Raw genomic sequence first — 22,043 nt, 5'->3', positions numbered from 1 at the left:
GAACTATATTAAGACATAGCATAGTTGGCTTCACAACAATCTGGAGGAAAGACTAAGTTATATGAGTTATATCTGATTTGTGCAACTCTTACTGGAAGCATTTCTAATTGAGACTGTGATGAAACTGCCTACTCACTACGATAATGGCAGCAGGGAGTAGACAGTGTTACTAGTAAAATATTAATGAGATGAATGAAAGTTTAATCTCAGTGTTTATAGCCTAATTTGTTGCTCTTATTTTCACTTTACATTGTCTAGCTCAGTGGTATGCCTTTTCAATGAAAACAGCTATATACTTAGAAGCCTGAAACACAGATTTTGTCTCTTCAACAGGCTAGATGTTACATTATCAAGGAACTATGAGCCTTGACTTCTTGTTTGTAAAATGGATAAGGAAAAAATGTCTGAGGGAATTCAAAAGGCTGGAGTCCTACAGCTTCTGTTATGTAAGCAAGCAGGCTTTCCCATTAGTCTTCTGCCTGTAAAATACATAAACAATTTGCAGCAATTTTAGTTAATTGGATCATTGCTTTTTTTCTCCCTTGTAACCTTGTAATTGCACTCCTACATATTTTTTCTGGCCCCCGTTCTGCTTTTCTTTTTTTTTTTTTGTCTGCTTCTAAAAAATATTAAATAATACTCGTGTTTTGGTTTACCAGTAATAAAGTGGCCCTGGTAGTACATAGTCATCTCACAAGAGCATACTGAAAGTTAACTACAATTTAAACCTAGATCCTCTGGTTCTTAATTATCATGTAGTAACTGTACAACACTGCACCCTCAAAAATAATTTAGTAATGAGTTACTGAAGACATGACCTCATTTTATTCCCAGTATCAATTTTATCAATTTTAGAATGATAAAATGTTCTATTCCATCTATTTTCTGAAATAGAATAATTGTGACCAACTAATTAGCAGCAGTTAATTGACATGGATTTAGTTTAGCTAAGGCTTTATCTGCAGTATATTTACTACAGCAATGAAGCTTGCTGTAGATGATGACGCACGGTAAAAAGACTGTGCTCTCCAATCAATATATTTATGTCATAACTGGAAACAGCTAGAAGGCTTGAGAACACTTTATCACATCATTCCTGGAGCTAAAATTGAGCAAATGCTATCAAAGACAGTTGTGGTACAAGATAAATAGGTAACGAGAAGTTAGAAACATTTCTTCTGCTCACATGTGAAAGTAGCAGGGGTGGGGAGAGGGGGGAAGAGAAATAGGAAGCGTTCCTAGATATACATTTACAGCATTCATGCATCTGTGTGAACGTCTATGCTCAATTTCTTGTATGCATCTCATGCAAAATAAGATCTGTTTGGAGATTTGAGCACTTAATTAAAATAAACTTCTAGGTACTCTTCTTTTGTTGGAAAATAATGAAAATAACCAAGAGACACAAATTCCAAACTCATGCAGTGCTCTAGCCCTCCCTCTAGTGCCCCTGTAGCAGATTTAACACGGGATTAGAATTGTTTACTTATTTATTTATTTAAAATGCTTACTTCCCACCCCAAGCCCTCTTACCCTGCATCTGCTAGCAGCTGTACACAGTGGGTGCCAAAAGCTGCTATAGGCAGGGGTTGCAAACTCCCAGTTAACAGTCCTTTGCATGCACCCAGTCAGATTAGTTACAGAGAAAAGCTCACATAGGCACTTGAAGCTTGGTCCTTTGATGGAGGGTTTAGTTCTTGTGAGGATTTTGGGATTTGGCCCAGGACAAATAACAGTCTCACAGCCAGCTGACCACTTGCAATGCTCGTGGAGGCTTCTCTACAGTGGTCTATTCAGTTGAAGACCTTCAAGATCTTTCGGAGGCATCTCCAACAGCCCTGGCCTCAATGTGTTCTCACTCAAATTCTTAGAACTGCAGGGTGTTCAGCATTTAACCAGTTCAGGATTGGTTTCAAAAGTGGCCTTGGACTTGTAGACACTCAGGCATTTAAAGAGGTGTAAAGGCACCCACAGATATTTTCAGCAACATGCCGCACTTTGCTTGTGGTGAGGCAGGAGCCTATGGGATTTTAGAGTCCCACCAGGCATCTGCTTTTCAATCCCAGTGGGTACCATGGTGTGATCTTGACCTGTAGACACTAAGAGGTATGAAGAATTTATTTTCCACAGAAGAGTTTTAGCAAGAAAAACATCATAAAAACTATAAACCCTTTGACTTGTGAGTCAGATGATACCAGCTTAAAAAAGCTCTTTCTTGTTCAGTGTCTCTTTTTGATTATACAGCTGATTTGGCATAGGCAGATCTAAATTTAGGGACTTTAAATGCTTCCTCAGGAGGGACATAATGCATAGCATTTCTGATTCAATGCCCCTCTTTGTTGCCAGGACTTTGATCCAGTTAAGTGTTTTCAGGGTTCTGCTGGTTCTGCTTGGTGCATCAGGCAATAATGTAGAGGGAGGGAGCGTGCTTGCTTGTCTGTTTTCCTTCCACTAATATCCCAGTGATATTCACCTGGCATATGGTAAATACAGGTTCAGTACAGTTTTTATTTACCTGTTATACTGTGGTTCAGAATGTAGATGTGTCCTCTGCTAAAGGGGTTTTGAATTTTTACTTTGCAAGAGAATGTCCAAGCCAGAGGTTATGAGGAAGGGGCTACGAGGTGAGCCAGAGAATGGTGTGCTTAGCTACATCACAATGAATATTTATAAATCTCCTTAGCAGAACACAGCTGAGCAAAAAGGTTCTTCACTCACTAAAATTGAATGTCACACTCTTTCGGTGCTGTGAACTTTTTTTATATGCACTGGAACCATTTCCATTGGAGGTTCTGAACATGATCCTAAACATGAACATTGGAGGTTCTGCCACATGATTCCGTGGCAGAGTACTTCCTCCTGAGCCTAGGACAGGTTTATGGGAGCTAAGGGCTTCATTCTCTGCCTTGAAGAGGTACTTGAACAGAGGTTTAGCTTAATAAAATCATTCCAGGCTTTGAAAGAAGCCAAGCCAGTGGTGCCCTTTTGCTGCATTTTGAAACAAAATGTAAATAAGTTACTCTTAGATGCATATTCTTCAATATACATTCACTTTAGCAGTATTAATTCTTTGACACCTTGGCCTTTATTCAATTCTGACTGCCTTGCCAGTTATTTTCCATAAACAGCTGATCTAGGGGGAATGTATTTTAAAACTGGACTCTGACACCACAGTGGGAGACCAAGCCTACCAGTATGGCAGAACACTGGGAAGGCTCCAGTGCTGTGAGTGGGAAATGAAATGTGACATGCAGCCATAATGTCAGGTGTTTGTTTGTTGCTCTACTCATATTCCCTGCAATAAACATCCCTTGCACAGGACAGGCCCAATACCACTCAGGACAAAGTATTTTTAAGTCCTGTATTTAGGTGGTTCAAAGTTCTAATAGGCATGCCTTCTGTTGAGTCTTAAATGGCTTGGGTTGGAAGGGACCTTAAAGATCATCTAGTTCCAACCCCACTAAAGTAGACAAGGACACCTTCCACTAGACCAGGTTGCTATATGTGTGATTGTTTTTATTTGTTATAAATGAAGAAAATGGAAGTCGCAGGCACTGAGCTCAGTACACCCCTAGTCCCATTGTCCTACACCTCTGTCCTTTTTCATAGACACAACAGGACCTTCAGGACAGATGCAGTCTTTTCTTCTCAGTTCATGGGTTTATGTTCTGTGATCATAATTGGAGCCTGTAGGCAACATTCATACAACTTTTAACAGGCTTCAGTTTGAGTAATAGATGCTTGTTACAATTCCATCTCCTTGCTACTCAGGGCAATGTGTAAAAAGGCAGTACATCATTGTACTTGGAGATGGTGGGTTTTGACTGTGTCTCTTGCATCTAAAATTTTCCTAGGCGGGACAGCTGGGGACTTAGGATCTGGTATCACATGTACTCCCATTGCTTCTTTGAGAGGGCCACAGCTGCTGGGGAAATTGAGCAGCACAGTATCCAGCAGGACTGGGAAGGGGGTATTTCTAAGCTTAGACACTGAGTTCAGCAAACTGTCCATTCAGGCTGCACTTGCATTGAACAGGGTGTTCCTCAGCTGGGTGGGTGGTGAGTGAATCAGCAGTGCTCTGCTCTATCCAGACTGAGGTAGGATGGTGGGAGTGCCACTTCCAGAGGTTACTGAATCAGCTCTCCAGGTAGCAGTCCTTTCCTCATGGCTAGTTCTTGCTTTTATGGATGTGCTAGTGAAATGTCCCTTCCCCTACAAGAGGCAGTGATATGCTGACAACTTTACTGCTCTGCAAGTTGGTTCTTCATAGGCATTTCAGGGCTGCCAGCCCTGCTGGTAGTGAAAGTACCTGCAAAGGAGGGCAAATTTTATTGCAACAGATATTCTTCCACTGTGATTACAGATAATCACATATCAGCTGGTTAGTGGGAAAGCTTTGGACTTCAAGTGGAGTACTATGGGGGAAAAAATCTGTTGTTTTTTTTTTAATAGAAGTAGATGTACTCTCTCAAATATCTATTTGAATTTATTTTTTGAAACCTCCATAAAACTTATCTGAGATATGTGGGATGAATTTGTGCTGAGTCATATATATGGGAAAAAAATATAAACATGCAGGGTTTATTCTGATTGACTTCCTATTTTCATGTCATCACTCTAAGAACCTTCTGCTGCAACTCTGCATATCCTAGAATATAAACATGCTTTCCTTTTCCCTAGCAAAAGCTCACATTCCTCAGCTGCCTTGTGGATCGAAAACTACCTGGATTTGCTGCCGCTGTTTATTATCCAAAGCAAGGACATTCTGATTTGGCACCTCATGACTCTCTATTGTGCTCTGCTTTAGCATGTGACTGTGCATGCTGAACGCTGGGGACAATTTGGCTATTCACACAGCCCTGCCATGGAGGCCTTGCTGCTCATTCTGCACAAACATTGATCTTTTCAAACAATCAAATCCATAGATGTCAAGGCCCGGGATTTGAAAAGGGCGAAGCAAAGATCTATTTGATAGCTCAATATTCTCGGTAAGGCAGCCTGCTGGTCAAAATGCATAATGAAAACTCTGAACTTAATGATATTTTAATAGAAAGAGCTGTGATTGCAGCTAGAGTTGCAGCTAGAACAGTTGTTGGTTTTCTCTTCAGCTGCTGTAGTCTCTTTAAGGCAGCCATGGCTATTAGCTTGCCTGGTATAAATGCAAGTGAGTCTTGCAGGGCAATCTCTAAAGTGAGAATAAAATCACCGTTTAATTTCCATAATGCAGCACAATTTGTGTGAGTGGGTATATTTTGATATACAACCAGAAGGAAGATTCCACAGCCGCACAAAGGTGCTGGGGCATGTCCGGAGAAGGACAAAACTGGTGAAGGGTCAGGAGCACAGGTCTTGTGAGGAATGGCTGAGGAAGCTGGGGCTATTTAGGCTAGAGAAAGGGAGGATCAGGGGTAATCTGATCACTCTCTACAACCACCTGAAAGGAGGTTGTGACCAGGTGGAAATCTGCCTCTTGTGCCAGGCAATCAGCAGCAGGACAAGATGACACAGTCTTAAGCTATGCTCAGGGTGGTTTAGGTTGGACATTAGCAAGAACTTTTTCACTGATTAGACATGGGAATGGGCTGCTCAGCGAGGTGATGGCATCACTGCCCCTGGAGGTGTTTAAGCAAAGACTGGATTTGGAACTTAGTGCTATGGTCTAGTTGACAAACTGGTGTTTGGTCATAGGTTAGACTCAGTGACCTCAGAGATCTTATCCAACCTGACTGATTCTGTGAACTGTATCTCTTCAATCGTAGCTTCCTCCTGCCCGTCTCACCAGCTGCGGGCAGGTTGGTTGTCCCTCTCCGCAGCGAGCCGGTGCCACGCGGTGTCAGCCAGCAGAAGCCGAGGTGCAACCGAGGTGCAGCAGCACTGCAGAGCCAAGCGCTGCCCTGGAGCCAGGGTACAGCCGGTGAGGGTCTGACGGAGGGGCAGGCCCGAGACAGGCCGTGCCGCGCTCACCTGTGCGGGGCAGGGCAGGGCAGGGCGGGGCGGGGCGGGGTGGTGCTCGCTCACCTGGGCGGGACGCGCCGCTGAGTGACGGGCGCGGCCCCGCCCCGCGGGCACGGGCGGTGCCTCCGCTGCCACCCAGGCGGGGGCGGGCGTCGAGCTGAGCCGAGCCGGGCTGGGCTGTGGCAGCCGCGACGGGCACCGGGACGGGCGCGGGGTCGCCATGGAGCCCCCGAGGGACCAAGGTAGGGCGGGGGGTGGGCGCTGCCGCTGCGCCCCAGGCGGCTGCCGGCGCTGGCGCGGCGGGGACGGCGGTGGCTCTCGCAGCCCTTCGTTGCTCGGCCCGGACCTGCCCTGCTCAGCCCAGCCCAGCCCTGCTGGGCTGCGCTGGGACCGGAGCGGAAGGGGCTGCCCGCGGCCTGGGCAAGGCTGCGCCGGCCGTCGGCTCGAGAAATGCGGAACCGGGGCCGGGCGGCGGAGCACGGGGCGGCTGCCGGGCCCCCCAGCCGCGGATGCACGGGCAGCACATCCCGGCCTTCCCGCGGCGCTTCGCGGGCAGAATAAACTTTCTACTTTTACCCTACAGTAAAAGTAAAGCTCTTCCATTATACGAGTGTGCAACTTTAGATTGACCAGCGCTGTGCGCAGGGTTTGGTCCCTTTCAATTCTCTTCAGCCCGGGGCTGCTCCGCAGCTGGCAGCTCTGTTTGGGCAGCTGTGCCTCGGCCGCTGAGCGGCAGCAGGGCTGGCGCCGCTGTGGCTCTGTGGTGCTTAACTGGTGTGTGTTTTGCCTGGGAGCACTGGTGTCCTGCCTGCCGTGGCTGCAACACTCTTCCTAAAACTTCATGGTTTATTGAAACCCAAAAACCTTGGGACTGCTTGCCCAAGATAATAGTTGGTGCCCTGATGAAAACTGACATGAATACAAGCAAAGCACTTTCTCTTGCTGTATAAGCTTATCCCACAGAGGTGTATTACGTTTATCCAACCCATTCATAAATCAGTTGGAGCCTTTTATATGGTGTGGTACTGAACGACACGCCTGCTGCTCTCCTTTAGATGAGGTAGGGCAGGCTGGGGTCACTAAGTTACCTGCAGTAAGCTGGCAGGGCTGCTTGGCCCAGCTCGGTGTCTGTGCCCTTGGGCTGATTTCATTCAGGGTTTTCCTGCCTGGCATGCTGGAGATGGCAGGAAGCCTGCATTTGTGGTGCCTGGGATGTTGGAGGTGCATGAGCTGCTGGGAATGTACTCCTTATTCTGCCACGGTCAAGCTCTGTGCTCTGCCAGCTGAGCAGGTGCCAGCCTTGATTTGCTCTCAGTTAAGTGTTTCGAGGATTGTGTACTACACTTGTACATTTAACAGTGCCTTCTGAGTTTCTTTGTATTTACAGAAAAGGTCAGGCTACCTCTGCCTGACCAGAAGGTAATCTGGTGAGGGGCTGAATCACCTCAGGGAGGTTCCTTCAACCATTTTGAAGTGCTGTGTCTATCTTCAGTATAAGTATAAATTAAAAAACAAACAAACAAAAAAACTACAACAAACTTCCCCAAAAAAGGAAAGAAAACAGCCCCCAAACCCTGTTCTTGGGTACCAACAAACGGAATTGTGCCAGATAATAGCATGACTGTCAGTTGCTTCAGAATTTTAATTCCAACTGTAGGAGCATTAAAACTGATTTCAGTATCTGTCTCAAAGTTCTTGAGGCACTCCTATAAAAAAGGCAGAGGTCTTTATTGCAGCTGCAGCGTCTTGAACATCTAATGATGGGAAAGGAGAGTAAAATAACATGATCTTTTGAAAAAACTTTAGTGACAGTCCTGACACTTACTAGAGGCTTGTTTTGCTGTTGTACTCATTTCTGTTATAAAGTGCTTTGTACAAATAGGGTATTACACCTCAGGATGTTTATCAGAATAGTGTACCTAGTGTGATGTAAGGGACTGTTACAGAGCAAACGTGGTGCAACACCTTCTTCCTCTGCCTTCTTTTTGGAGAAATTATGCTGTTTTCTCTTCATGGTGAGGTTTAGATCTGCAGGTACAGTGGGAAAATCTAGACCAGTCAACACGCTTGTGCCAGTTAATTAAAGGCTTCTAATACCCTGCCAATTAGACTTCAAAGACCATCTTTCTTGGCAAACTAGAGTGCTTGCACTGGAAACTGCTTAATGATACCATGTTATTACACCCTAAAGCCAACATATATGGTTAAAGTCCAGGCCATCAGGTCCTGTCTCTGGTGCCAGCATAAACATTCTCGATTACCTCTTCTAAACAGGAATTAATTTGTTTAAAATTGTGAGTCAGAGGTTGCACTCTGTTGTTATGGTGACAGCTTTCTCAGGTAGTGTTAATTAGGAGATAGGAAGAAAATCTAGGTTATGGTTAGGACTGCAGCCAAACTAGACAAGGCTAATGCTCTGGGTGTAGAACGTGCTTAAGTCTCTCCTTTCTCTTGAGCAGTCAGGTTTGGTAGCAGTCCTTAAAATGTTGTTCCTAGCCTACCACCAGCAGCATCAGAATCCCTGAGCAACTTTTCACTTTAAATGTCTTTGTTTTCAGTGAAGGGATATTTGGACTGGCTGGATGGCTCCATGTGATTCTCAGTGCGCTTCAACACCTCTGGAAATAGGTCTCCAAGCACCCAGAGTTTCTTGCTCTGTGATTACAGGTGCCAAAGCAGTAGTGTAAGCTCAAGCCAAATGGATATAATATTATCCTGAGATGAGGAGTCCCTTATTCTGTTGCTTTGCTTTAACTTGTCATGAACAAAAATCTGATTCACTATATGGACTTAGTTGCTGACTAGATTAATAACTGCAGTTGTGCTTTCACAAAGATGCTGTTGTCTCCTCTTCCTCCCTACTCTCCCCCACCAAAAGAAAGCAAAACAACCAAACCGCAACCACACCTGATTCTGCTTGCAAAATGAGTCTCTCTCTGGCTTGCCACTGTTACTGTTGGTGCTGGTACAGTGGAAAAATAAGGATGAAGCTGCCCCTACAGTGGAAGCAGTGTTCTGCATGAGGAGACTGTGCCACTGAGCAGTCTCACAAACACATGCACCACAGCACAGTTATCTGGTAATGATCCATTTCCAAAGTTGTGTTCAGGGGTTCCTCTTATGCTTCAGCAACACTTCACTTATGTAATCTCTTGTCTTTCAAAATCTTCAGGTTTTTGTGGTGCTTAAAAGGAGTCCCAAAACACTACATGTGATTTCTTGAGAGACTATGTAAGCCTTTCTTTTCCTGGAGCCTTGCCTTGCACTTTTGGGGCTGACAGAATGGACTTTAATATTATTTTTTGTGCAGAAAGAACTTTTTGCTGGCAGTAGGACAAGGTTTCCCCAATTGTCCTATTGGACAAAGCTGTAACTTTTCCTACTGCTTTATTTGTTTTCTTATCACTAGGTACTTGCAGTACTGTAGGTATGATTTTTTTTTTTTTTTACTTAATGTGCAATTGTGAAATCAAACACTTGTAAGTAAATACAAGTGGACAGCTGTTGTGGGAACTGCAAAGAAAGAATGATTTCACTGAGCTGTGTGTCTGTTATGGTGACTTGAAGATGACAGAAATAACAGAAGACTTACATGAATAGGTCCCTTGAACAGCAGCGGGCTTTAATTTCTTTTGCAAGAGAAACTGTACTGGTAGGGAAAACCCTGTTCTGACTCAGGCTGAGGGTCCTGTTGTGGTGAGGTGTCATTACGTAGTTATTTGATAGCATTGCTGTCCCCCCCTCTCAGCTAGTGCATGAATGAGGTACAGAAATGTGGGGGATCAGTGTGCTGTGTTGGAGGGATGCTGGAGCAGCTGATGCACAGCTGTTGGGTGGGCAGCTGGAGGCTGGAGCAGTGTCAGCTGTTCCTGCCTTCTGCAATGCTGGAGCATTGCAGGGTAACTCGAACTCTTTATTCATACTCACACCCACTTCAGTAGGGTATGGAGAATAGCCCAGTGCTCCAACTGTGGAAAGAATCTGTTGCTTGTGGTATGCATGGATCTTTTTCCCTGTTCCCTACAATGACTGCTGTCCCAACAGGCATTACAGTCCTTCACTCAGGCAGAGTAAGGTCTGCTCTCACCCTTTTGGTGCAGGGAAAGCTTAGCTAAGGATCTATATCCTTTGATCCTCCAATGAGGCCAAGCTGTAACTGCTCGGGGCTTTTAAAATCCAACATGAAACTGATGCAATTCCTTTTTATTCCAGTTTCCCACACTTTGAAGCAGCCCACGAGTTCCCCCTTTCTCCCACTGCAAATGCCCACCAAAGCAATGGGAGGCCTTGGAGGCCCAGGCTGACATTTCTGGCCTAAAATAAAGCACTTCAACTTGGCTTTGGTTTAAGAAAGTGCTGGTGGAGGCTGAACAAGTGCCTTGCTCTGCTTGATCTGGATGTTTTGTGGCTGAAGTGGGAACAGCTGGTTTTCATGGCTGAAAGTTGGCTGCCATATGTTAACACCTCTCCTGGCCTGGGCACGAGTGCTATTGAGCTGCTATGAACTGCACTTGGAGGCTGCAGAGCACAGCCCCTTCCATCTGCAGGGGCTGTCAGTAACCACATACTGCACTACTCTGCCTTGGGAATGTTATCTCTATTCATTTTTAAGTCATTCATATCTCTGTTCATGCTCCTGTCAACTTTGTATGTACATTTTTTCCCCTTGTCTTCTACAGCTGCTGAATACAGCAGCCTTTGACTAACAGCTTTTGCTTTGTGAGCCAGATGTCAGCATAGACCCAGAAGGTGGTGGGTGTTGGGGTTTCTGATGCTTTCTGCCATGCACTGACCCTACTGGGTAAGGACATCACAAAATCTGCTTTGGCTACCTGAGTGTTGTAAAGGCTGTGAAGACTTTGTCCTGTTTCTTCACAACTGTTTGCTCCTTTAACAGGAAGATGTCCTGGCAGTTTTTATTGGCAGGAAGTCCCTCAGCCAGTATAGAGAAGTCCTCCAGGAAAACAAGGGACTAGATTTGCCATGTAAAATCAGTGAGCTGTTTGTGGATTGTTGATTCCTGAGGGTGCTGGACATTGCTGCAGGTAAAGGAGGATATGTGCTATATCTCTTCAAAAAGTGATGTTTCCATGGCAGCAGATACAGTGCAGGAGTGTTCTTGAAAGCCAATGTTTCTTGACCAGTTTTCAAAAGAAAATAATCCAATCTCCTCCTTCTTAATTTAATAGGAGAGAGAAACAGTGTCATTTGGTGAGCCCTGTGCAGCAGACACCTGATGGGTGTGGGATTTTTGTGCTTTTACGAGATGCTCCAGGTAGGCGTATGATGACCCCACTGTTGTCTCCACTGAAGTCTTTGTAATATGGACACTTCTAATTTGAGATTTCCTATATGGAGGAAGGGAGGTGTTTACCCTTGTTCTTTTAATATCCTGCAGTGAGTAAGCAGAAAAATGTCAAACAAAGGGTGGCTGAAAGGGAAAGCAAGCATTAAGTGAGATTAAGCACTAAATTGAAATGCTCTTGTTCAGCCAACACAGTCACTCTGTATCAGCTTCAATTTAAGTCTCCAGAGGGACAGTTTTCTCTCCTGTTACAAGTGGAGAGTGTCTTCAAAATTGCTCATATTTGGGTGTGTTAGCCAGAGTGACTGGGAACCTTCAAAACCTTGTATTGGAGGACAGGCTTTCTACTGCAAGCCTTCTCTTTTGAAAAGGGCTGCAATAACAGACCAGCTACCCAGAACTTTATAATCTGGATCTCTCCTGAAGGTTCATTGTCACTCCTGTCTTTTCCTCTTACTTGTCTCACTCCTTTTCCTCTGCCTCCAGTTAAGGGAGCAGAAGTGAAAGAATATATAGCTGTGTATTGGCTTTGGCTGTTTGGCAGGATGATACCATGAGTCAGGATACTGCTCTGGAGTATCCTTGCCCTGCTATGAAAACACTTCTTTCTGGCAGAGGTGTAGATGCCTGTATGGATTTTCTGCTCATGCAAGTACAAGTACAGCTTCAGGAGTCTGCAGCCACTTGTCCCTGGGTGGGTAGGGGGAGCAGCACAGCACTGGCTGCCAGCAAATGCTGGTGTGTGGAAAAATGCTCACTGTGCTGTTGCTTGCTCCTGAGCAGAAAGGGGTGGATTGATGCTATCTGGAGAGACACCAGCATTACTGCTGTGGTGTGAATGCTGTCACTGAAAGAGGCAGCTTTCCTGTTTTGCAAGCTGACTTCTCTATTCCAGAGTGTGAGAGCATAGCAGTAAGTGTCCTTGGATGCTGACTGACAGTGGAGTGGCCTAGCAAGTGCTGCCTTGGCCAAGCCTGGAATGCTCCCTTTTCTGCAGAACTGAGATCTTTAGTTACATGCTGTGACACATGCGGTTTGGAGTGACAGGCTTCTGAACTGCCCCTCTCCTGCCTGTAGCCTCCCAGCAGAACAACAAATGTGTATTGTGCTTAAAAACTTCATAGATAAAGAAGAAGCACACTTTGTGTGTGTACATGGAAAGAAAACCTGGTTATTGTTAGTATGATTGAAATTTCAGCAGTCTAATTCAATAATTAGTTTAGAAAAAGACTATAATGCAGATGAAGTCTTAGTAATAATAAAGCTAACATACAAACTTAGTTTCTGCACCTTTTTCTTGGTGGTTTATTCGTCCTTCCCCTGGCTTCTGAGGCTGTTAGTATCATTTTGGTGGTGGCAGGGTATTAGAGCAAGTTGTCATACTGTGACTCCTTTTCTGGGAGGACTAGGATTGTGGTGGTTTCTTCCTCACTGTAGGATCCACTGGAATCCTTCTCTTACATTTGCTTTTTACATATCTGCCGTTTCTTTCATGGCTTTGCAAACTCTGTGTTTCATCTAAATCTATTATATAAAGTGCCTTTTATATATGCTGGATATTGTTCCTTTGTTCTCTGTTATCTCTGAAATAGTTTTGTCCAACTGCACATCTCCACTGGTGACTGATGACTTTTTTACAGCCATTGTCAACCCTGTGCTCCCTTACTTGTACCATGCCTGTATTCTTACATTCTCTGTCTCTCCTCTGAGACACACCAAGTAAAACAAGCCCACAGGCAAATTAAGAAGGGTAGAAACAGAGCAAGCCTGACAAGTCTCTAGTCCTGGGGCCTTGCAAGCTTGGCTCAAAGCTTATGTTCTGTCACTAGCAATGCCTGTGTTGTATTGTGGAGTAACAAAGAGGCTGGGGAGCACCTGCAGCTTGCTGGGGGTGGTGAGTTAGGCAAGCAGTATCAGAAGAACAGGTATTTTTTCCTGTTTAGCTTTCCCTTGTCTAGCAGCTAGAGGGAAGTGGTGCTTCATCAGAACCCCCTAACCCCCAGATGGAGATGAAAAGATGTGCCAAGGGAGGCAGCCTGGGCTGGAGTTGGTGTTTTCAGACAGGTGCTCCTCCTGTGCTTTTTTAGGATTGGACTTTATGTATGGCAGTAATGTTTGTTCATGAGAAAAACCTCAAAAAGGTTGAAAACAAAGCTTTGTAAGTAATGTTTTTTAACTGCTTCTTAACCTGGCAAAGCTGTATATTTCTGTTATGAGCATCGGGGATGTTGCTTGTGTCTGTTTTGCATTGTTTACTTTTTGTAAACTACTAGTAGGGGTCTCAAGATGAGCAAGAAGTGATCTTACTCATGCCTCTTTGTCTGTTCTCTCCTAAATGTGTATCACCATCATGACATTAGAATGTCTTGATTAATTTCATCAGGATAGCAGAATTTGAAAGAAACTCCCCTTATGCTTCTGCTTGAGTCTTCTCTGTCTGATGTTCATTGCAATGTTCTACAGAAACCCAGTTCCTGGGAATAACATAGTGGTGGACATTTGCAGCTGCTGCCAGGACAGGTTGCCTTCAAAGAAGGCCATTTCATTGAACTTGCATCTACTGATACCCTGTAGTCCCTGCAGGAGTACATCAGAGTTCTGATATGTCCCTTGCCTTTCCTCACACAGGTTCCCAGGAATGGGGCTGTACAAGGACTTGCCTATAAGCATCTTTAAAGAAGCTGTCCTTTAAGTAGGAACCAGTACTTCCTACTCAAAAGCCCGCAGATCAGTCACTGTTTTTAACCTGCCGACTGCTCAGAGCTGCTTTGATTACTGCAGGCAGAGGTTAGCTCTGTGCCTGCACACACACAGGCCTCGGTGTGCGTGAGCGGATCACACGCCGCTGTGCAGGCTGTTTCCATAGCACCAAAGAATCTGCGCCAGGCAGTCCCTGAAGAGGCTTTGCTCAGCAGCTGACGTGCATTCAGCACTGAGGAGCATCAGAAGTAGTACCAGCCTAGGCAGAGGGTGGGAATGGAGCCTGATTTAAATATTGACTTTCCTGTTGCCAGATGTCACTGTCTTGGCAGAAGGAAAACAGGCTGTTTTATTGCAATGTGCTTTGCTTTGAGCTATGAGCTCTTAAAAGAACCATTCATGCTCTGTTGCGTCTCCTCAGCAAGCTACTTGCAAGTGTTATGTTCCGAAACGTTGTTTTTTTTTTTTTACAGGGAGTTTGTTCTTGAGTAAAAGGAAAGACCTGAAATGACTTCTTGTCTTTCTCTTAAGACTGCTCTGGTGCCTGCATGGCAGGTATGTTTTGCCTTCTTGTGCTCTGAGTTGTGACAAGCTTTTTTGTCTGTTGCCTGGGCAGACTCTCTAGGTGCTGTGCAGCTCTGGTATCCCAAGTATGCCATGCAGGGGCCCCTGTGCAACTCTGGTATCCCAAGTATGTCATGACTTGAAGGAACAGGGAACAGAAGTTGCTGCAGAGGACCCCAAAGAGAACTGTCTGGACATCTGAAGAAGGTCACAACCCCAGCTTCCCATTGTCTGAAATGGCAGACTGGTGCTGTGCTGCTGTTGAACAAGACTGAGCACATTGTGGGTTGGCTCCCTACTTCTTCCAGGGCTCAGGCTGTGGTTGGATCCCTGCACAGTACCTTTCCACCAGCTCCTGGTTCAGGATGTGTGAGGACCTCAGCCCCAAGCTTCTTGGGGGATCCTGTGAGTCATGGAAGTTGTAGTTTAACTGCCAAAAACTCTACTGCACTTTTAGCTGGCTGCCACTGTCATGATTTAAGTGCAGTAATTTGGAAGGAGGGGAAGACTCTGAAACATTACTGTTATTCTCTCCAATAAAGCAGTCCTTAACTGCAGTAAAGATGTGTTTTAGATACCCACTCTAAACTTCCTTGCCTGAAAACTCTGATGAAGGAATAAACAGTTGCTGCTACCATTTAAATAACTGTTTATAGCAATCAGTCTTAAATACTAGCCTTCCTAAAATACATTTGAATTTCGTAGTGCACTTCTAGTAAATGATGAGGTACAACAGAGACACCTGTCTGTACTTTGTGAACTGCTACTTGAGCTTTGTATATCAAACTTCTTAAAACTTAATGTAGCAGAACTAGTGTGGACACTAAGCAGGTAGTAGTATGCTTCTTGGGAAAAGTGAAATGCAGTGACTGAATTTGAATATAGTGCAGTGTTCTTTTTGAATATAGTCTTGATTTTTAGATGCAAACAAATTTTGCTTTCCTGCCCTTCAGGTTAATCTCAGTCAATTTAGTTGCTTTTGTTTTTCTGGAGGAATCTCTGATTAGTGTAGGGGGAAGAATTCTCTTTTGGACTGTGGTGTCTCTAACAGTTGACTTTTTCCAAAGAAATCAGTCTACTGCAATTACATTATTGATTATTCATTTCCAGCAGTGCTGACATTCAATATAAACTTGTTTAATTCTGTTTAATATCAAAGGAGGAAAAAGCCAGCAGCTCACCAGGCATGTAACAAGGGCCAGAGAGGTGCTGCATGTATTGCAGGACATGGCCTCTGTGTGCTGGGCTGCACTAACTGCCCACTGATTGGGTTGGTTGGAGCACTTCTCTAAAGAAGCAGGAGTTTAATGGTTTTGCTGGTGCATGTATGGGGATCCTTCAGGTTCAAATGTGTTTTTGAGGAGTTGGTTTTAACAGTCCAGCAATCCTGTAGGGAAAGTGGTCGGTGCACTCATAGCACAGCTGTAATGGTAGGTGAGCCTTCTGCCTTATGGTCCCCTCTGGGTGCATTGCTTAAAACACCAACTTCTGAGATGCAAGTTGTTCACACTCTTAAGTGTGTAATTTGTTCCTGTAAATGATTCTGGGTTAAGGCAACCTGTGGTATCAGTGCAGGCTGGGGAATGAAGGGATTGAGAGCAGCCCTGCTGAGAGGAACTTAGACTGGTGCTGGTGTATGAAAAGCTGGACATGAGTCAAGAGTGTGTGCTTGCAGCCCAGAAAGCCATAACACATCCTGGGCCTCAACAAAAGCAGCAGTGTCCAGCTGGTCAAGGGAGGTGATTCTGCCCCTCTTCTTGGATCTCATGGGATCCCACCTGGAGTATTGTGTCCAGTTCTGTGATCCCTAGAACAGGAAAAACTTGGACCTGTTGGAGCAGGTTCAAAGGAGGGCCATAAAAATCACTGGAGGGGTGGGACACCTATTATATGAGGAAAGGCTGAGAGAGATGAGCTTGTTCCGCCTGGAGAAAAGAAGGCTCCAGGGAAATATTGCTGCAGCCTTTCAGTATTTAAAGGAGGCTTATAAGAAAGATGGAGACAGACTTTTTAGCAGCACCTGTTGTGATAGGACAAGGGGTAGTAGTTTTAAACTGAAGGAGGGTAGCTTCAGACTAGATATAGAGAAATTTTTTGTGATGAGGGTGGTGAAACACTGGAACAGGTTGCCCAGAGAGGTGCTGGATGCTTAATTCCTCAAAACATTGGAGGTTTTTGGTGGTCCACTGGACATTTGGAAGGTCCAATAGAAACACTGGATGGGGCTCTGAGCAACCTGATCTAGTTTAAGATGTCCCTAGCAGGGGAACTGGAGCTCCCTTCCAACCCAAACCATTCTATGGTGAAACACAGATACTGACCAAATCTTTAACTTGGAAATTTACACCACCCTTAAAGGGCATTTGGGGCATCCTGCTTTGCTAGTTTTGCGTGTGAATTGCAGATAAACATGAGTACTATGGTTCATGAGCAGCGGTGAGCAGGGAGAATTAGTTTCTGCACATTTCTGAACAGTAGTGAAACCTGTTGGAGTTGCTGCTTTGAAGCTGAGTGGTTTCGATTGGCTTCTGTGCCTGTCACTGTGCAGGTTTTTTGGCATGGCAGATTTCGGAAGTTGTATAAGAAGGAAAGCAACTTCAGTGTCAACAGAATCAGCAGAGTGACGTGCTGAGTACTTCCTCTGTGGTGAGGAAGTATTTTTGGGATAAATGGCAAAAGGGAGAGCTTTACTGGAGTGAAAGTACAGACTTTCATTCTATGTTAGCACGCTGATACATGAAGTCTTTAGTATGCTTCTGTTTCTTATTTACAATTCAAGACCAAGCTCCACCTTGGTGAATTGCAAAAACATACTTCCTTCCCATCCCCAATGAAGAGTATTTTCCTATTCAAAAGCAACTTCTGAGAAAGTGAAAATAGGAGAAGAGAGATACAAAAATCAAAGTGAGACCTCTGTGTTTTGTCAAGAGGAGCTGAGAAGACTTTTAAATATTTTTAGAAAGGAAAACTGATGAATTAAGGATAGAGCAAGTGCCAAGTAAAATATCTTCTCTAGTCTTCCTATTCCAAAGTGATATTACTGGAGAGGCCTTGTTTGCCCTTCATGCAAGATGGTGCCAGCAGCATTTCTGAGGGATGTGATGGCTTCTTAGTAATAATGCTGTATCACAGCTCCCTGCTACGGGGCACACTTGTGGATTGACAACTGAGGACTAGCAGTATGCAAGGCAGTGTTTCAACTTCCCCCTGTTCAATATCCTGGTCAAGTTTTTACCAGAATGAAAAATTGTGGATTGCATTATTCATAGCTGTTTAAGCTCTGAGTTATTCTCAGTAGTTTTTGTGCTGATGGCTGAGCTGTGATGTGCCAAATCTGATGTAACAATAACCTGGGTACCAGGTTAGAGCAGTCCTTAACCATAAAGCTTGAAAAGTTTACCAGACTAATCTGTTAAACACAATGGATCCATTAAACTAGGGCATGATGAGCATTCAGAATGGCTATGAATATATGTATTTTTTGTTTGACATTTACAATTGGGAAATGAGCTGTGTAGTGAATTAGCTTGTGCAATAGGGAGTGATGCTAAACTTAGATTTCACAGAACAGTGTAAAGCTCTATTCTTGGAGTTTGCATTGAAGTTCTGTTCCAGGTCAAATACTGGGAGGAGGCAACTTGTGGAACAGTGCAGTTCTGGAGCAACTGGTTACTAAAATCAGTGGAGGTGTGCTTTCTTTACCAAAAAAAAAAAACCCAAACAACCCAACCACAAATCCCAACATAAAAAACCCACAAACAACCAAACCCACATAAGACTAAAAAAACCCCAGTCACCCCCTCCCCTTCCTTTTTTTCATTTCCTGTCTACTTTTAGAATTGAAACTCAGTATCCTTCAAACTTTGGTTCTTTAAATGTGCACTTGTCCCTGTAGTTTTCATCACATCAGCTGCACTAGAATCAGGAAATTGCCTTCCTGACTTTGTGTGAATTAGATAGGTCTTTCCACTATATAGTTTTATCCACTATCATATATTTCAGTAAAATGAATGGTTAAACTCATTCTACTTACTTTGCTGTGAAATTTAAATGAGGAGGCTGGATGCTTATCTAAGCATGCTGATATTTAGAAAAACTTTCGTTTGTATGGAATAGGCTGGAACACAACTAGATGGTGCATAAATATATTAATGTTGCTTGGAGATCTTGAGAGTACTTTAATGATCTGAACCTGTGTAGGTTGTTAAAAAGGAAATACAGGTTGCCTGTAATGCCACCCAGCAGCAAAAAGTAGCATCTCATGTCCAAAGTCTGATCTGATGGAGGCAGGTGTGCTCATGTCTTCTAGGACCTGGAAGTCCTTTAAAGCTTTATATCTTTTTGTGGAATTATCACTGGACAAACTTACTTGACCCTTATCTTTGCCACCTTCAGCTTTTGGAGTGATTAGTGTTTTATGACTGTCTGTTGATTTATGTGACAGCAGTATCTCTCTAGGCTAACAGTTTAATTGAATTTACTGTCCTAATGTGACTTGGAGTAGGGGCAAATGTCTCTTAACAGGATTTACTCAGCTCTAGCAGCATTAAAAGTCAGTCAAGGACATATCAATCGGATAAAATCTCTGAGTACTTATTAATATAATGGCAGCTTCAGAGGTCATAATAATCTAAAGGTAGATGCATTATCTGCATTATATTAGAAGAAAAAGCTGGTCAGTGCAGTTGGTTTGTTAGTGAATTGCTGCCGATTGTTGCATGCACAGTTGCAGGATTCTCCCTCTTATCTGTTAAATGAGATTAAGAGCAGTGTAGAACTATTCAAGCCCACATCCTGAGTTTGTCGGATTTGCAGGCCTGACAGCATGTGTCCAAGGTCTTTTAAGTAGTGATAGCTATTGCTCCAAATCCATTTGGAAGCACTGTAGGAATTGGTGCCTCCCAGCCAGATGTGGAATTTAGCAGTATGGGCAACCAGCAGCCACACTCCATCTGGAACAGGACACTTCAAGCACTACACAGTTGATGGGTAACTGGTAAAGTGCTGGACTGTAAAGGAATAGGTAATGTGTCTTGTTTGATGCTGCAGGGAAAACAACACAACTTATTCTGGGTTTTCAAGTGAGAGATTCCCAGTAATAGTGAGCTGCTGCACAAGTACTTTATACCAGCAATCTGGTGGTGTGCCATTAGCACTGCTTTGTTAGGTCATGCTTCCTTAAGTTCAAGAGGGTGCAAAAAAAACTCTGCAAACTGTGAGAAATGTAGATGAATAATAAGGGCTTGTCTTCATTATGGGCTTATCTGCTTGGAAAAGCTGTAACAGGCTCAGTGTCTGTTGTCAGCTTTTAGGTACCTCATGAACAGGCTGATTCTCTGAAGGGTTTGTAGCAAAACCCTGGTCTAAAGTTGTGAATTGACTGGTTGAAGAAGGGGGATCAGGAGCAGGTTCTTACGACCTGAAACATTTCTGGGGCTATATGTCTGTGAATTTATCGTACTAGTGCGCTTTGCTGCTGACTAGGCAGAGTTTTACAGTTTCACAGATATTTCATACTATGCTCTCAGATAAGCCAACAGCAAAAATGTTAATAGGATTTCTATACTGCTTGCTACTTACAGTTGCTTGCCTTTGAGAAATTGTACTTTAGGTTTTATGTAATTACACTTTTTTGACAGTACAAATCAAAATCGTAATCTTACTTAGTCAAGTCCTGAGAAGGGAAAAAATCTGGTAGTTTGTCATAATTGCTAAGCAAAGAGCTGATCTTTATCATGGATAGCAGAATAAGGTACCATGCTACAGTAGGTGTGCACCTTAACCATGCAACCAGTAACTTGTGTGTGGTAAAATTAGCAGTACTTCTAGAAAATGTCACTCCTTTTGGTGTTATGTGTGTATCCTTTGTGGAAGCTTACATGGAGATTACTGTGCTCTGACTATTTTGGGGAGATTTGTGTGGTTGTGCTAAAAATTGCTGTGTCCTGTGTGTGGAAATGACTCTCCCAGTGCTTCTGAAGGGCAAGCTGACATCTCTAGATGAACTGACGTGTTTGGAAGCTTTTGTATCAGCATTTTTCTGGGCTGAGGAACTTTGCTAGGGGAACCTGAGAGCATGCAGTAGAGAGAGTTACTGGAGGAGTAAAGGAAACTGTACTGGAGTGGATGAAAAATAAATTGAGGAGTCTGAGAAGGGAATTTAAAGGCTTAACTTGAGCCTAGTTTCCTTGGGTTCTGTACAACTGATAAAGGGTAAAAGGAGGAGAGGCTCCTGCTGAAAGGCAGCTTTATCTCAGTGACATGGGTAGTTTATTTGTCTACTTCAACTTTTTCTTTCTGTACAAGAGTGAACTCTTTCTGCTGCAGAGCCATACATTCACTTCCCTCCTGGAGAAGGGGTTTCAGGGGGAAGTAGATGGCTTTTGTACTTGCCAAGAGCTGCTTTTGTGTCTGGAGTCACATGTCAGGCCCAAAAAGTTGCTTGCTCATTCATTTAGTGAGCGAAGTGTACGCCTGTCCCTTTTATGAAAATACAGGAGACTTTTTTCCCCTCTCAGAATCTGTCAGCTTTTTCCTGCAGCCTCATAACAAAAACCAGTGTAGTCTCTTCTGCTGCAAATGCTTTTGCTTTGCTTGTCAGCCGTCATAATATTCCTGTACACTGGGTAGATGTGCAGAAGTGAAAAGTCTCCCATGAAGTCTCTGTCCTATCTCAGTTTAGAAAGTGTGGGAGAAAATGCAACTTTATTCTGTCAGCAGGTAGGTATTTGTAAGATGAAGGGTGGGCCATAGACCTGTCCTAAGGCAGGGTGCCAGGACCCTTTGTGTTCCTGGAGAGGTCCCTGGAAGATCCTTGGAGAATCTGGAGGAGCAGCCTGTGACTTATTACAGCCATTATGTTAATCACAGGATGGTTAAGGTGTGAAGGATCTCTGGAGGTTCAACCTCTCTGTTAGGGCAGGGTCACCTGGAGCTGGTTGCCCACCAGGACCATATCACAGAATGGTCTGAGTTGGAAGGGACCTTAGCGCTCATCAGTTCAACCCCCAGGCATGGGCAGGGATGCTATCCACTAGCTAGATCAGGTTGCTCAGGGCCCATCTAACCTGGCCTCGAACACTTCCAGGAATGGGGCATCTACCACTTCTGGGCAACCTGTTCCAGTGCCTGACCACTCTCTGAGAAAATAATTTCTTACTGATGTCTAATGTAAATTTCTCCTCTTTTCGTTTGACACTGTTCCCCCTTGTCCTGTCACTATCTACCTACAAAGTAAGAAGTTCTTCCTCTTTTACAAGTCCCCTTCAGATACTGGAAGGCCGCAATGAGGCCTCCCTGGAGTTGTCTTCAGGCTGAACAGCCCCACCTTCCTCAGCCTGTCTTTGTAGGATCTTTTGTAGAGAGATCATCTTTGTGACCTTTCTCTGGATCAGCTCTAGCAGGTCAATGCTCTTCTTTGCTGAGAATTTCAGAGCTGGATGCTGTGCTTTAGGTGGTGTCTCACAAGGGCAATGTAGAGGTGGAGAATCACCTCCTTTGACCTGCTGGTCACTCTGCT

At 44.2% G+C, this 22,043-nt stretch overlaps 1 protein-coding gene across 2 annotated transcripts in view; it reads left to right on the top strand.

The window, feature by feature from the left end:
- The first annotated feature begins 6,049 nt into the window (after positions 1 to 6,049).
- The window catches only part of TPD52 (tumor protein D52), a 123,048-nt gene continuing 107,054 nt past the window's right edge, over positions 6,050 to 22,043 (top strand). The window contains exons 1-2 of one of the 2 annotated variants that reach the window (XM_059862769.1): positions 6,087 to 6,197; positions 14,434 to 14,515. In XM_059862769.1, the coding sequence (XP_059718752.1) occupies positions 14,509 to 14,515 (7 nt within the window). In that variant the 5' untranslated portion in view covers positions 6,087 to 6,197; positions 14,434 to 14,508. Of the gene's footprint in view, positions 6,198 to 14,433; positions 14,516 to 22,043 lie in introns of both variants that reach the window. The other variant, XM_059862761.1, reaches the window with a different exon arrangement.

The sequence above is a fragment of the Haemorhous mexicanus genome, chromosome 1 (assembly GCF_027477595.1).
Source record: "Haemorhous mexicanus isolate bHaeMex1 chromosome 1, bHaeMex1.pri, whole genome shotgun sequence".
Classification (NCBI taxonomy): Eukaryota; Metazoa; Chordata; class Aves; order Passeriformes; family Fringillidae; genus Haemorhous; species Haemorhous mexicanus.
This window is presented reverse-complemented; position numbering and strand designations above follow the sequence as displayed.